The sequence below is a fragment of the Eubalaena glacialis genome, chromosome 15, assembly GCF_028564815.1.
Source record: "Eubalaena glacialis isolate mEubGla1 chromosome 15, mEubGla1.1.hap2.+ XY, whole genome shotgun sequence".
Lineage (NCBI taxonomy): Eukaryota > Metazoa > Chordata > Mammalia > Artiodactyla > Balaenidae > Eubalaena > Eubalaena glacialis.
The window spans coordinates 19,792,630-19,807,446 of NC_083730.1; the positions used below are offsets into that span (position 1 = coordinate 19,792,630).

Genomic DNA, 14,817 nt, shown 5'->3' on the forward strand with positions numbered 1-14,817 from the left:
TCTCTCTTTTTAAAGTCACTTTCCTTGGAATATTGTGAGCATATTTGTGGCCATTTAAGGTAACGTTACAATTTGCTGTCAGAGTAAACTGTTTGTAATTGAATTTAATATTTTAAATGTCGATCCCAGTGTTTTATTAAAACAAAAGGAACAACCTATTAAATAATCGCCAATGGGAAAAAGTGTGTGCATGCATTTTGTGTATGTACTCGCACATCTAGCAATAACAGGGTTTATAGAATGTGTATTTTAACACGTTAAAATAGCGTATGTTGCATATACTGGATAAAGTACGCTTGTTATTACGAAACGATAGAATTATGCAGCTTAATTTTTATCCTAAAAAGTGATGTGAAAAAGTGTGTTTTAAGAGCATGCAGGGCCTGTAATGGTAAATGTTGAATTAAAAACTTAAAGTGCTGGCGAACGGGGACTTAGCGTGCCTAGGAACTCAAGTGTAAAAACAAAACAACATCCACCCTCAAAAATTGCCTTTTTTGTTGTTGTTGTTGAAGTTTGCAGCTATACTATTCTGTGACTTAAAAGGGAGGGGAAAAAAACGTATGTAATTTAGGTTTCGCCCCCAACGCAGAACTACCGACATGAAAATCTCCCCAGCAAAATGTGGCTTGGTTTATATCTGGAAAAGAAAAATATTGTTCCTCTTGGCAAAGTCTTTTTGCATCACGTGTATTTGCAGCCTAGTATAAACTTGCTTTGCCGTGTGTGGATGTGTGAGTGAGAGGGAACGAGAGTCAGAGAAAGAAAGAAGTGAGGGGATGTAAACTCGAATAAATTTCAAAGTGCCTCCGATGGATGAAACGGGCAAAAACTGAACTGTTCAGGCTTCAGATTGTAACTGACGTTCTGAGGGAAAATGAGGTGCTCGATGAAATTTCGTTTGTATTTTTTTTTTTTTTTTTTTTTTTTGCGCGGCGGGGGAGGTGTTGAGATTTTTTTTTTCTCCCGGGGGGGGGGTGCATCCCAGGCAGCCCGACCCGAGCGAGCCGCGTCTCCCCGCCGGAGGCCCCCCACCCATTTCTTTGCTGAACTTGCAATTCCGTGCGCCTCTGCGTGTTTCCCCCTCCCCCCCTTCCCTCGTCCCCTCCCCTCCCCGGAGAAGAGAGTTGGTGTTAAGAGTCAGGGATCTTGGCTGTGTGTCTGCGGATCTGTAGTGGCGGCGGCGGCGGCGGCGGCGGCGGTGGCGGCGGCGAAGGAGCGGGCGCGGGCGCAGGCGGAGGAGGTGGAGGCGGTGGTTAGACATGAACGCCGCCTCGGCGCCGGCGGTGCACGGAGAGCCCCTTCTCGCGCGCGGGCGGTAGGTACCGGCGCCGGCGGGGCTCGGCGAGGCTGGTGCGCCGGGCGGCGTGGGGCTCGGGCTCGGCGGCCCCGCACGCGGCTCCGCGCCTCCCGTGCCGCGGGCTCCCGGCTCCCGGCGCTCCCCCTGGAGACACCCCTTCCTCTCCCGCGCCTCTTCCCTCCCCCTTGTCCCTACCCCCCCTCAGCCCCCCCTCCGCGGCAGTGCCTCTTGGAGGGACCGATGACTTTGCCAAGGGCCTGACTTTAATTTTTACAACCCTTTCTTTCACAAATTAGGGTGCTGGACCATTACGGGACCCGACCCTCCACTCCGCTTCCCTCCCCCCCCCCCACGCTTTCGTCGACCCTGTCACCCCTCCCCCTTTGGACGTGTTTTCACTCCAGAGACGCTCATCTTTAATTTCTTTATAGCTACTTTGAAACGCAGAGGGGAGTGGTGTGTGTGTGAGCGTGTGTGTGAGCGTGTGTGCGTGTGTGTGAGTGTGTGGGGGGGGTGGGGGGAAAGTTGAGACCGGATCGTTCTGAGTAGTTTCTCTTTTCTCTGGGATCCATTCATTTCTCGCTCTACCTCCTGTTGCATAAAATGATGCGCTGAAGAGCGGCTTTTTTTTTTTTTCCTTCCCGGATTTGGTTTTATAGTGGATGTTACCAGTTTTGATCGTCTCTTTGGAAATACAATATCAATAGCAGTTTTTTGGTTTTTTTGTGTGTTTTTTTTTGCTATTGCTGCCTATTCCTTCTTAAAAAAAAAAAACAACAAAAAACAACTCTCCTGTCTGTCCCTCCCTCCTTTCTACCTTAATCCCATCCGCCCTCACATCCCTACCCCACAACCCCCCCAGTCTCCAAAAATCCGATTGTGTTTTCTCCAAGGATTGGGACTGGATTTTCTGATTGCGGTTATTTCCATGTTTCTAGGTTTGTGTGATTTTGCTAAAATGCATCACCAACAGCGAATGGCTGCCTTAGGGACGGACAAAGAGCTGAGTGATTTACTGGATTTCAGTGCGGTAAGAAAGAACGGTGGAAACTAACAACAGCTGTGAAACAAAACAAAACAAAACGAAAAACGCAAACACTTTGAGCTAGAAACCAATAATAATCTAAAGAACAGGAATAATTTTTAATTGGCTGAGTCCTTGGTAAACATGAAGGTCTTTTTGATAAGTTTTTAACTACAATTTTTGGGTGTGATGGACGATTCAGGCTTTTTTTTTCAGTCTTAATTACTTGCTTTTGAATTCCTTACCCACCGAACCCCCCAAATAATGGAGTCTCACTCCAATGGAAGGGAAAAACAGACACCCCTAAAACTGTAAACCACCCCTAAACTTGGCCTTATCTGGACACTGAGAGTACTGATACTTTGCGCACTACTCATTTTATTTATTTATTTTTTCTGAAAATGGAAAAGAGAAAATAGGAGACCCCAGTTGTGTCAAAGTTTTAAACTGATGATGCTTTGGATTAGTAGGACCTGTAGTCCTCCTAATCACATCTTTTCCTGGGATTCTGAAAACTCGTGTGCATATGCTGAGTATACATTCTTTAGAACCCTTTTAGACGGTCTTTGTAAATCTTGGAGTCGTGAGATCAGCACAAAGCAGAACTTACACACTTGTGGAGTTTTTACGACGGAACTTGGTCCTTCTCCATCCCTTTGCTTCCCTTCCCCATACCAAGTCCCAAACAGGTCAGGGGAATTAATTCATTTTTAATGCCAGATGAGTTTGGTGTAAGATGCATTTGCAAAGCAAAATAAAAAGAATCCACAAAACACACAAATAAAATCCAAACCGCCTTCTAAGTGGGGCTCTTTCATGTTGCTGCTGCCGCTGCCGCTACTGCTGCTGCTGCTATTGCTGCCTCTGCTGCTTCTGTTCTAGACCTTTTGGAGAAATGGCTTTCGGAAGTTTTGCCAGGAAACGTAGCCCTAGGCAGCTTTGTAGCCCCCTTTCTGCTTGCTGCACTTTCTCCATTCGTTCCTTTGCTTTTTGCAGGCTCTGACTCAGGGAAGGTGCGCATTATCCACTAGATACGTCGAAGAAGAGGGAAACCAATTAGGGTCGAAATAAATGCTGGAGAGAGAGAGAGAGAGAGTGAAAGAGAGAGAGAGAGAGTGAGAGTGAGAGAGAGAGAGAGAAACAGAGAAAGAGAGAGGGAGAGAGAGTCTTGCTTCAAATTGCTCTCATGTTAGAGACGAAATGAGAATTTAGTGCAGGTGGCACTTTTATTTTTATTTGGGTTCACATATGACAGGCAAATCCTATACGGGATGGAAATGGACATTGCCACGTTTATGGCCAAGGTTTTCAATATAAAACAAGCAACTTTCTTCTCCTTTGTAAAACTAGTGTTTTCTAGAGAGCTTGCTGCCCTCCAAACTGAATCTTGTTCACATTATGGGGACTGTGTTGGTTTAATATGTAGTCCTGCCTAGTTCTGGCGATCTAATGAACCTGAGGAAAAAGAAAACAGTGGTAAAGGTTGGGGCAGGGGGAGAGTGATTGGTAATGTTGTGCCTGTTTTAGTTTTAAGTTGGATGGTGATGTATTTTACTAAAATGAACCCTTAGCATAAACTGTATATTATATAGTGAGAGTATGAAAGATCTTTGATGAACTCTGAAGGCACAAATGTCTTCTTTTCAACAGTAATATTTCTTTGTTTCTTTTAGATGTTTTCACCTCCTGTGAGCAGTGGGAAAAATGGACCAACTTCTTTGGCGAGTGGACATTTTACTGGCTCAAGTATGTAAATTCTTTTCTTAGTGTGTAGTTAAATGTTCTTAGCTGTTTATTCACTCATGGTATATTTTTGGCTCTGTTGAAGTGTTCTGAAAAAGTCATTGAAATTTTAGCCTGTAATGATATGGTTATTTCATTATCCATTAGTGGTATAACTTAGGCAAAAACGTTATCTTTTGCAAAATTAAAAGTAGGTTTTTTTTTTTTTTAAATCAAGGAGACTGTCTCAGAATTCATCACTTACTTTAAAAGCAATTTTCTGATACAGTTGTAATCAAATGTGAAGATAAGACAGTGTTAACATGGGGGAATAAATTAATGTTTCCTTATTTGAAAATAGAGGGAAAAATCTAACTTTCATGAAAAAGGCAAATCCCTTGTAAATAATATCAATTTTATTGGGTACTATGTATAATTAACCCTTTTAAAAAAATGAGCACTTAATTTTGCAGATGAATGCTGCGTAGTAAACCATAGCTGTAAATAGAGAGACTCTTGCTAATCTGAGGGCTAAATATGAATTCATTTATATTTAAAATATCCTTTTTGATGCTTTAGTTTTTTGTTTTTTTTTTTAAGAATTGTGCGATGAATTTTTCTATACTTAAAGTTGCAAATTTGGAAGGACTTTTACATTTTATAAATGAAAGGTCTTTGGCTGATGCTTTAAGAAGACGTTAGCGCTATTCACAAAGGAATCTGTGTGTGCAATGATTATCTGGTATCTAAGGAGGAGTTTTAATAGGGGACTCTCTGAAGGTCTCTTATTAAAAGTGAAAACTGAAAATATGCTATTCATTTAAAACGTATTTTTTTTGTCTAGTGAATTTCATATCAGAAGGAGGCATACATTGTTGCCTGCTGTCCTTTAGGTTCAAGGCTTAAATCCATTTATGCTTGTTAAACAGCTGTAGTATTTTAGGAGTTCTGGCAGTGGTACATAACAGGACATTAGACAGAGTCCTGTTCTTAAGTCAGACTGGTAAATGTTGACATCGTTTAGCTGTGAGATACCAGTGGAATTGTCTGTTAGCTATTGAAGATAGTTTCACATCTCTTAATATTCATTTGGTGTTGTAGCAATGAAAGAAATCTGTTCATCTTTGTGATTTGTATAATTGGTATTTTTTAAATAAAATTAATGGCATTTAAAAGTTGCTCATTTCTAAATAAGTTGCTTCTCCTTTTGCTGGCCCCCATAAGTCTGAGGGATTTTTTATCTCTATAACTTGATTTGTGAAATATGAGATGCCTCCTATAGTTATATTTTATCTTTTATTTTGGGGGGTCCACTTTGATTAAAAGGACTACTGACCATATGTTTGTGTTTTACTGTCCTGGACCCTGTTATAATTTTCATTTGGGACTTAAAATTTTTTTTGTTGTTGTATTCGTATTGTATCTTCCAAATTTCTGTATCGTGTTCTCTATACAAGTTTGAAGGAAAGATGAGTACAAGTATCTCTTGTAGGCAGATTAATTTTTCATGTTAGACAGTATCAAAACAGTTACTAACTTTATCTCTGACAGCAACTTTCTTCATGATTTTCCTTAAGAAAATGTATATTCAGTTGAAATCTGAAAGTAGATTATGTCAGAAAGGCTCAGAGATAGACTGCTTTCAGAGTCAGTGCAAAAATACTCTTTTGTACGTTGTAAAATGGACATATTTGGAATAATTAAGTATATCAGTTTAGGTATAGTTTAATAAAGTAAGGTGATTTAGAAGCATGAAATTGTGTTACATTTAAAAAGATAACTGTGCATCTGGTCCCTTTTCTATGTTCACATTTAAATGAAGTCCTTGCTATGATGTTTAAGTGTTTACAGAGTGTAGGCTGAATAAGTATGAATATGTATTAATGCATTTTGGTAAATGATCATATACTGAAACTTACACAGTTCTTAAGACAGTACATCTGTATACGTAAACCTAGACAGAGGCTTCATCCTTAGTGAGACGTGTTGTGATATTTCCAGTGAATATGCTGTGATTATTTTTAAGGTGTTAAACTTTAAGTGACGTTGTACCAGAGGTGTAGTTTTCAGGCCCAAATGTTTACTTGTAAAGGTAAAAAGTGTAGTGCGGATTTTGTTCTCGCTGCTGGATTGAAAATGCAGGGTATTCATCCAATGCAGTATGATGGGGTCTATAATATACACGGTACATATTGGGGTGTTGATTTTTCTCATCTGTCCAAGACACAGTTAAGTGGCTTTGTTTCCACTCAGTAACAAAGATAAGTCCCTTTTAAAGCATAACAAATAAAAAAAAAAAAAAATGAGGAAAACTGCATTTTGCTCCTGGAAGGATGAACTAGGAAACTTTGGACTGAGAAATAATTTTCTAAATGTACATCAGGTTAATATCCATTGTCCCAAGGGTGCTCAGATGTCACTTCCATGGGTAGCTTTGAAACTTGGGTCCAGAGAAAAAAGATCCAAAGTATAAGTGAACTGTTCATATTGGAAAAACCAGCTCTGTTTTTTCAAAGTGAGGCATGGTAATGTTTCATGCTTAAAGTTCTCAGTAGCTGTGGATTCCATTCATATAGGACGCTCCTTCGTGATTTGCAATGTGAGAATTAAAAAAAGTGTGGCCATATTGCCTTTAATCTTTCATTTCACAAACATGGTTTTTCCTACCACCTTAAGAAATGGTGAGGCTGCTAGGGAGAATGGAATGTAACCTGAGCTACAGCCTGACATTCCCAGGGAGCATTTTTCACATGAAAGGCTTTTGTCAACCCAGGAAAGGACCAGCAGTTTTTGTTTGATGTTTGCAGGTGTTCAGCAGAGAGCACTAAAACAATTCAGCCATGATAGTTCAGAGCTTGGATGACCTTAACGGGGAGAATTGGTGGGCTCTGGAATTATTTTTAAGAAATATTTGAAACCTATATGGTGACTTATATAAAGGGATTTCAGATCCATTATATCATTGATCTTAAAACTAGCTAAAAGCATCCACATGCCTGGATGATTGGAAAATTATTCTCATTAAAAAGTAGGATGGCAAAGTTACCAGAAGAAAAGAAAAATTCACCTAGAGTCTATAATTTATTGATGAACAGGGGTTTAATTTTCTAATATAACAAAACTACAGTTTCTTTGGTTACCTTTGAGTCTTTTATGAGCAAAAGATAAACATACTAGCTTCGGCATCTTTTACAAAGTAGTTTTAAAGTTGGGGCTCTAAAATTATCCATACTCAACAACAGTCCTGGTCACATCTGTTACATGTATTTACAGTTAGTCTGTGACGGATCCTACATCCTCCTCCCTTCGTTTAAAAGTTGAGCCTTTTCCCCCGTAACTGTTTAGTTTTACTTAGGTGTTCAGCATTTGTTAAAGGTGCCAAATGGATGGGTGTTTTAACAATTAAGAGCAGCAGTAAAACACACCACATCCCTGTCGTGGTCATTTTTGGAAGAGAAAAAACACTTCTTGACATTCACACAAGTTAGTTCACTGATACCCACATGACACCCAAATGACACATCAGTTTGGTAAATTCAGTAAGAAAAAATAAATCGATCCAATGGGTAGTTTTGTATCACAGAGAAAATTCAAATGGTCAGCATCCTGAATTAATTTCCATCCGTACAGTTTGAGTTCATGGTTATGGCGTGAAAAAACAAATGGTCTCCCTTAAAGGTATTTGTGGAGCACACTTATTTAATTGTGTGTGTGTGTGTGTTTTAAACAGCCTTACTATTATAGTGCAGTTCATAAGGGTTGTATGACTTTTATAAAATGCAGAATAATTTAACAGGTTACAAAATAAGCAAAGTGGCATTAAACCCATTCTGTTAGAATCATAGAATTTGGGGGATAGGAACCCCTTAGAAATAGACTGCCCAGTGCCTTCATTGTACAGACAAAGAAAACTGAGGCCCAAGTTAAGAGGTTCTAAACTATGCCTTTATTTGCTAATCTTAAAAACAAGTTTTGATTTGCTAATTCTATATGGCCCTGCAAATCCTTTTATTGGAGTAATATTGGTTTCACTACTATGTTTTTCTAAATTTGTATTGCGTAATAGGGTACCAGGATTTGTGTGCTGATCTTTGTGCCTACAAATGCCTCTAAGTGTGCATGTGCCCTTTGAATGCTTTTTAAGGTTTGGAGCTGAATTTTGGATTGTTGATCATTCTCTTTTGCCTGATCTGGCCTCTGACTATTTGCAAGATGTTAGATTGAATAACAGGGGTGGATGGGCATGACACTGACAGAATTAAAGTGCTTCCTACTATGCCAAGTGGTGTGCTATGCACTTCATATTCTTGTATTTTTTTAATCCTCACAAGAACCCAGTGAGATGCCAGGATTACCATGCTCAATTTATAAATGAGGAAACTGAGATTCAGAGATGGTAAACTACTTGCTCTCAAGGCAGCCAGAAATGAATCAGGTTCTAAACCCAGGTCTGCCTAGCTCAGTGTCTTTTCAGACACATACACACACACACACACACACACACACAGAGAGACACAGAGTCAGATATAGCTTATTTTTTCAATATCTTATAGGCTTAAGGATATATTATTGAGGCTTGGTGTGCAATACTGTTCCTGATCTTTAGTGTAGATAAACATTTTTTAAAAACATGTTTAAGATAATGTTATAAACCATGTCCATTATTTTTCCTGCTTTCTTATCCAAACTAGGCTCCTAGTTTATGTTGGATTTCAATGTGACTTAGTATCTCTCTCATATTTTTTATTATTTTTTTAACAAGGAAAATATAGTAGGTATTTTCAAAGTTGTGTTTTGGTTCTATTGTAAATTGACAGTCTGCTTGGGTACCAGTGAAAATATTTTGTTTTCAATTATTTTACTGTACCTAGTCAAACCAAAAGTTGAGGTAACCAAGCTTGCTCTGTTAATATCTAAAAAAAAAAAAAGAAGGTTTCCTATCTTTAACTGTAAAAAAAATTTTGCAGTTCCTTGTTAGATCTTTGAAACTTAATATTCAAGAACAAAAACCCTGAATTCTATCTGCATCACTAAAATAAGCAGTTTTGAAGTTTTGATATGTCTATTACCAGACATGTGCTTAAAATGTTACATTTTCTAAATTCAGAAGGAAGAAGCAGTACTCTATTTGACATTGACTTAAGTAAATAAAATGCATTAAACAAGCATAGGGGTCCAAGATCTGTTGAGCCTGAAATGCTTAACATTTTTGACAGCATCAGCAAATTATCTTTACCCTACTATTGTAATGAGGAAATCACTTAAATAACAGATGAACAGCTAAGTCACATAAACATATATAATAGAACTATGTAATGAAAGTTTATGCTGTTAATTGCTGGAATCTGTCTTAAATGCTTAGAATCATGGAGCAGTAAAGACTGTCATATAAACAGTTTTGTTTTGAGCTTAAAATTATTCCTTTTTGCTTTCATCTGCTATGATAAACAAAGTAATTTTGGAAGCTTTACAGATCAAACATTTACTCCTAATGGTAAACTACATTTTATATTGGAAGTTTGCAGCCTCGTCCAAGGCAGAGAGTTGAGTCCTGGTGGCCCCAGGCTTCAACGTTTAGTATTATGATGCTATTTAGATCTGTTCCCATAAGCCAAGATAACAGATCTGAAGTTGTCTAATAAGGAACATGGTGTGTTTTGAAATGTTCTTCAGTTTACAAGTCTTGAACCAAAATGTTCTTTGCCAAACCTTTAGAACTTATACCTATATGTTGGGTAAGTCAGATTTTGCACAAAGCATCCAAATGAAGCTAGGTAGGAACAGAAAAAAAATCCCTTCCTTCCTTATTTTTTGTCTTTTATGAGCTATTTTTTTATGACCAGGTGTTCTTCCAAGTTAATTAGATGGTGCTGAGTATTAGAGAAAGTAAAGTAAAGCACATCAAAGTTATTTTTTTTAAAGGTTTTATTTATTTTTGTTACCGGTTTCTTATTACTCTGAATAAAGTTTTCAAAATTGACTGCCAAGTTTATAAGCTTACACATGGGTTATCCATTTTCTAAATCTGTGATCCCATTTAGACTCAGCAATGACGTAGGCACATGAGGTTTAGGTGGGTACTTTTCAACCATATGTCTCTTAATGCTTATGAGAGATGTAAGAGAAATAACAATTTAATCTTTAGAGAAGATTGGTTGACACTTTCTATAAGTTTTACATATATATATATATTTTTTAAATCAGGCTCAAAGGAATAGCAAAAGTGTTGAAAAAGGTTGTCATATTTGCTTTCATTTCAACAATAAAGGCCCAGTTAATCAGCATATCAGATACCCAGGTGTGTTTAGAATCAGTTTATACGGATGAACTTCAGGGCTGTAAGAAAGTATTCTATTTAAAGGTGCAGCCACTCGATTGTTCAAATGGCTGCTTTTGTACTTTTGTGTGACAATTAACATTTAATGAATGACTTTCTAAACTGCCATTGGTGGTAATTACTATATGCGGTTTATTAACTGCAATCCATTGTTGGATGTGCCTGTATTGATCTGTTTTGCAAACAACCCTTCACACGTTCAGCAGTATTTGTACATTACTTTTTAAAGAACCTGTTTCGTTTGCTGACATTGATATTGCCCCTAAAATTTTTAGCTGACAAATGCCTCTTCGATCAGAGTGATTTTTTAATTAAATTAAAAATTCATTGTCTTTTCAGCTATAAAAATTTTGCCCTTCTATCCTCAGGGAATCCCAAAGAAACTACACAAGATTGCCTTTCAAGTAAAGGACTTATAGAAAGTTAGACTTACCAGGAGACTTTAGAGATGTTCTATGATTTTTTTGGTTAAAGAGCTAAGGTTTGGGAGGGTTAAAAGTCTTTTGCCCAAATCATACAGTTGGTTATGGGCTATAATAGGACACAAATACAGATGTCCTGACCTGCTGCTCAGGGACCCCACGCTGCTTTTAATTAAGGTTTGGACTCAATCCGTTGGTACCAACTGTATGTTTCTTAAGAGGAGGAAAACTTGTATAATCTTCCATTTCTGAAAAATAATAAAAGTTCAGATCGTGAGAGATGGACATCGTAATCCAGCTCACTTGTCATCACGTGCTCTAATTGGGCTAAGGCAGTTGACGAATAACTGTTAAAATGTATTGTGTTATTAAAAATAACAAAGTAAGACCCCTGATTAAATATCAGGGCTGTAATTTAATCTTGGGGGTTCTGGTGCTGTTCATAAACCATTTGGTTTTTTTCTGTAACAGATGACGTCAAAATACAGCTTGATTGAATTATGACCCTGGGTTACAGGAGCACCTGCTTGTGCCTCTTGACTTCATAGCATGTCAGCATTTCCATTACTAGTTTTTATTTTCTCTGACATTTTTAAGTTCGAATAGTTAAACGAGACTGATGATTGGCATATAAACTTTCAGCCTCCTGGGAAAAGACTATTTTCCCAATAAGACAGAGAAGGTGGTGACAAAGCCCCATTACGGAATACCTTTTAGAATGTTCTTCCTTGCTTTAGCTTTAATCTTCCATTAATTTAAACATTCCCTTTTGGGGTACTTAGCTGAATTGCAAGGCATCCAAATGGAAGGTTTTGTATCTAAAAATCTCCCAAGCCAAGACTTAACTACAGGGCATTTCGAGGACTTTTAAACTAGGGAAAGACCTACCTTCTGTGAAGGAAGATATTGAAATGATGGCTCTGGACACTCCAGTTTTCATCTTGTGTAAAATGCTGAAGAGCAAGATGAAAAACACGCACATTTGCATATCTTGTCAGTAATTACTTTTATATCCACTTAAGATGAGTAAAAATTGATAATGAATGGTTTAGAAAGGTCTATTTAGTTATATCATTATCTGGAGACTCATAGCGTAGCTTCAATTTAGCCCCTCGGGTTTTAATATGTAGCCAGTGGAGATGGGATGTCGGTTGTGTCTATCTAGCCAGTTACTGTTTATCTACCTATCATAATTCTTATTGATGGCTCATCTAATATATATTTTTAGTACATGCCATGTACACATCCCCTGCGTTAGCAATTATAGGACTCAGAGGGCTTTGTGGGAGCAAGGTCCTGCCCTGAGAGGGCATGTATTTTGACAGGAAAGAATAGAAATGTACATGTTTAATTAATACTCAGTGTCCAGAAGACAAGTGTCATTAACATTGTGGGAGTTTAGATAAAGAAAAACTTATTTCTTGCTGGGGGAAATTAATAATGAAGGTTTCATGGACAAATCGACTCTGATTCTTGAAAGAGGAGGAGGATTTTGACATGGGTGCATTGGGACGGAGCATTTTATATCAAGATCACTGTGAACCAGGCACAGAGGAAGGCCATTGCAAAGCGTGGATGAAAGAGAGCAAGTTCCTCAGCTCGGCAGTGGACTCAGTTATGGTCTAGGCACCTCAGTCACCTCCAGGCACACATTCCTGTCTTGGGTGCCTTTTTTTTTTTTCCTTTTCTGGATTTGGAATTTCCCTTTGAGATAATCCAGTTCCTTCCCAAAATATATGTTTTTAATGGTAGTGGCAGGGTGGAAATCAAGATTTAGGTGTTCCCAGTTCCAAACTCTTCCTATTGTATCATTCAGCAGTGGAAATTTTAAGCTAATTTGGAGAAAATGATTTATTTAACTGAATTCTGGCAATCTAGATTCTTTTGCCATGTTTGCCGTTAAATAGCTGTTTCATATTGGCAAAGTGAATAAAATGTGTCATACTGACATCACACAGAGGAAAAATACGTAAATACCACCCTCTCCTTGAGTATTGGTTAGTTCACATTACAGTGTCTTTCCCTCTGTGACCTCCTACTGTTACAGTGATTCCAGTTTCCAGTTGAAGCCAACAATTCAAGTTCTAGTTGGAATTGGCGTAGGAAAAATTTATTAATGAATGTTTGCTACAGAATAGAAACAAGAGTTTTATGACAAAGAGAATATTCTAGACCCCTTTACCCATTTTTTAAAAAAATGTCAGTTTCGAACCTATGTCTTCCCCAAACTTTTTCTTCACTTTCCAACATAAGGGATTCATATTGGGAATATTTTGCAACCCCTTCACCTTTAAACTCAGAGAGAAAACATTTTGGTCATCAGGTGGTAATCATGTTTCAAGATTTAATCTACAATTTCATATATAACCCAGTTTTGCAATTTTGAAAAGGAAGACCGAACAATGTCAATTTCAATCCTTGTTCAAATAATCATTATTTGTTGGGTGCCTTCTAGAACTTCATTGTCTAACTGGTATCCCAAACCATGGAATGCTTTTCTGTTCTGTTGTTGGCACTGAGATTCTTCATTTAGTTTATTTTAGCTGCAAGGTTGATTTTCTTTTGATATCTAATTTCCCCCTGATTTTGTTAACCTCTTATTATTCTTCAGTTTATCTTTTCAGCCCATGTGGAACTATTTCTTTTTTACATGGGTGTACATTTTGTAGTGTCCCACTTTAATCCCTAGTAATTTTGGTAGAATTGGATAAGGTGAGAAATACTCCATAATTACTTTAAGCAAATTAGTTTTACTTTAAAAATTCGTTATTGTTGATGAAGGCTTGATTGTTTAAAGAATGTTGAAAGCTTCAGAAAAGTGAAAGGGATGAATGTACATAGTGGTGTTTTTTTTCATTGTGAATATGTTTCACCGGAATAACAAGAGAATTATTAAGAATTATTAACTTTCATGTACTCACTTGTTCATTCATTCATTCATTCATTTAGTAAATGTTTTTTGAGAGTCAAGATTCAAATTGCAGTGCTAGGTATTATGGTGATATAAAGAAGAAAAAATTTCAAGGCCAGCATTGCAGTTGGCATAGGATACTGCTGTCATTGGGTACAGGCTCTACATTGATTCAGTAAGACAGTGCTTTTCGAATAAGTGATGTCAAAGTGTGGAAGTAGACTTCTTCCAAAGATGCTTTTTAAATATAACTATAGACTTTACAGTTTTAGCTGCAACATTGAAATCCTGTGTGTGTACTTCTACATGAGTATAAAGGAGGGAGAATGGACTTGAATGATTATGAATTTGGACCTTGAAGAGTATTGTTATGAATGTACTCTCAAATTTGGTACCAAAGACTTTTTGGGAGGCAATGACAATTATGCCCCATATGTTTTTGTTGGGTTTTTTTTTTTTGATCAGAAATTAAAATATCAGATTTGTAGATAGTGCCCATTTACTTAAGGGCACTAGGTATTTCTTTTTGTTGTTGTTCCCACACTTGAATATTTTTAACATTTATTTAAAAATTCATATGCAGGAAGTTATTCATTTACTTTCAGAATTTTGTATTGAGCATCCACCACGTGTCAGGTAGTATGCTGGGTGCTAGAAATAAAATGATGAACAAAACAGACACGGTTCTGCATTGGCTAAATGTAGGAGACAGACATTCACTGAATAACCAACCAGAGAAATGTCAGCCTCTACGTTGAGAGGTGTGAGGCGTTAGATGAGTTTGCAATAGGGTATCTGACCACACAGTCAGGAGAACCTTCCCTGAAGCTGGCACACCTGACTGAGGTCTGAGGGGGAGGAGGAGGGAAGTGGGCTGGGGGTCAGCAGGGCATGGTGTTTGGGGAGGGGCTAGAGCTTGGTTGGCGCTGAGGCTGGGGAGAGGGAAGGTAGGGGCCAGATCATGCCAGGCTGCGAGGCAGGGAGAGTGTGCAGTTTCCTCCCACCAGATTTGTGCCTGGGAACACTCTGACTGCAGCCTGGAAAACACAGCTCAAGGGTAGTCAGGGTGGGTGGCCCGAACCAGCGGTGAGACGTTTGCAG

At 38.2% G+C, this 14,817-nt stretch overlaps 1 protein-coding gene across 11 annotated transcripts in view; it reads left to right on the top strand.

Annotated features, from left to right (window-relative positions):
• The first annotated feature begins 864 nt into the window (after positions 1-864).
• Positions 865-14,817, top strand: part of TCF4 (transcription factor 4) — a 354,624-nt gene continuing 340,671 nt past the window's right edge. For 9 of the 11 annotated variants that reach the window (XM_061170093.1, XM_061170097.1, XM_061170096.1 and 6 more), the window contains exons 1-3: positions 1,201-1,318; positions 2,239-2,330; positions 3,998-4,070. In XM_061170093.1, the coding sequence (XP_061026076.1) occupies positions 2,259-2,330; positions 3,998-4,070 (145 nt within the window). In that variant the 5' untranslated portion in view covers positions 1,201-1,318; positions 2,239-2,258. Of the gene's footprint in view, positions 883-1,200; positions 1,319-2,238; positions 2,331-3,997; positions 4,071-14,817 lie in introns of those variants that run through there. The other 2 variants (XM_061170094.1, XM_061170100.1) reach the window with 2 other exon arrangements.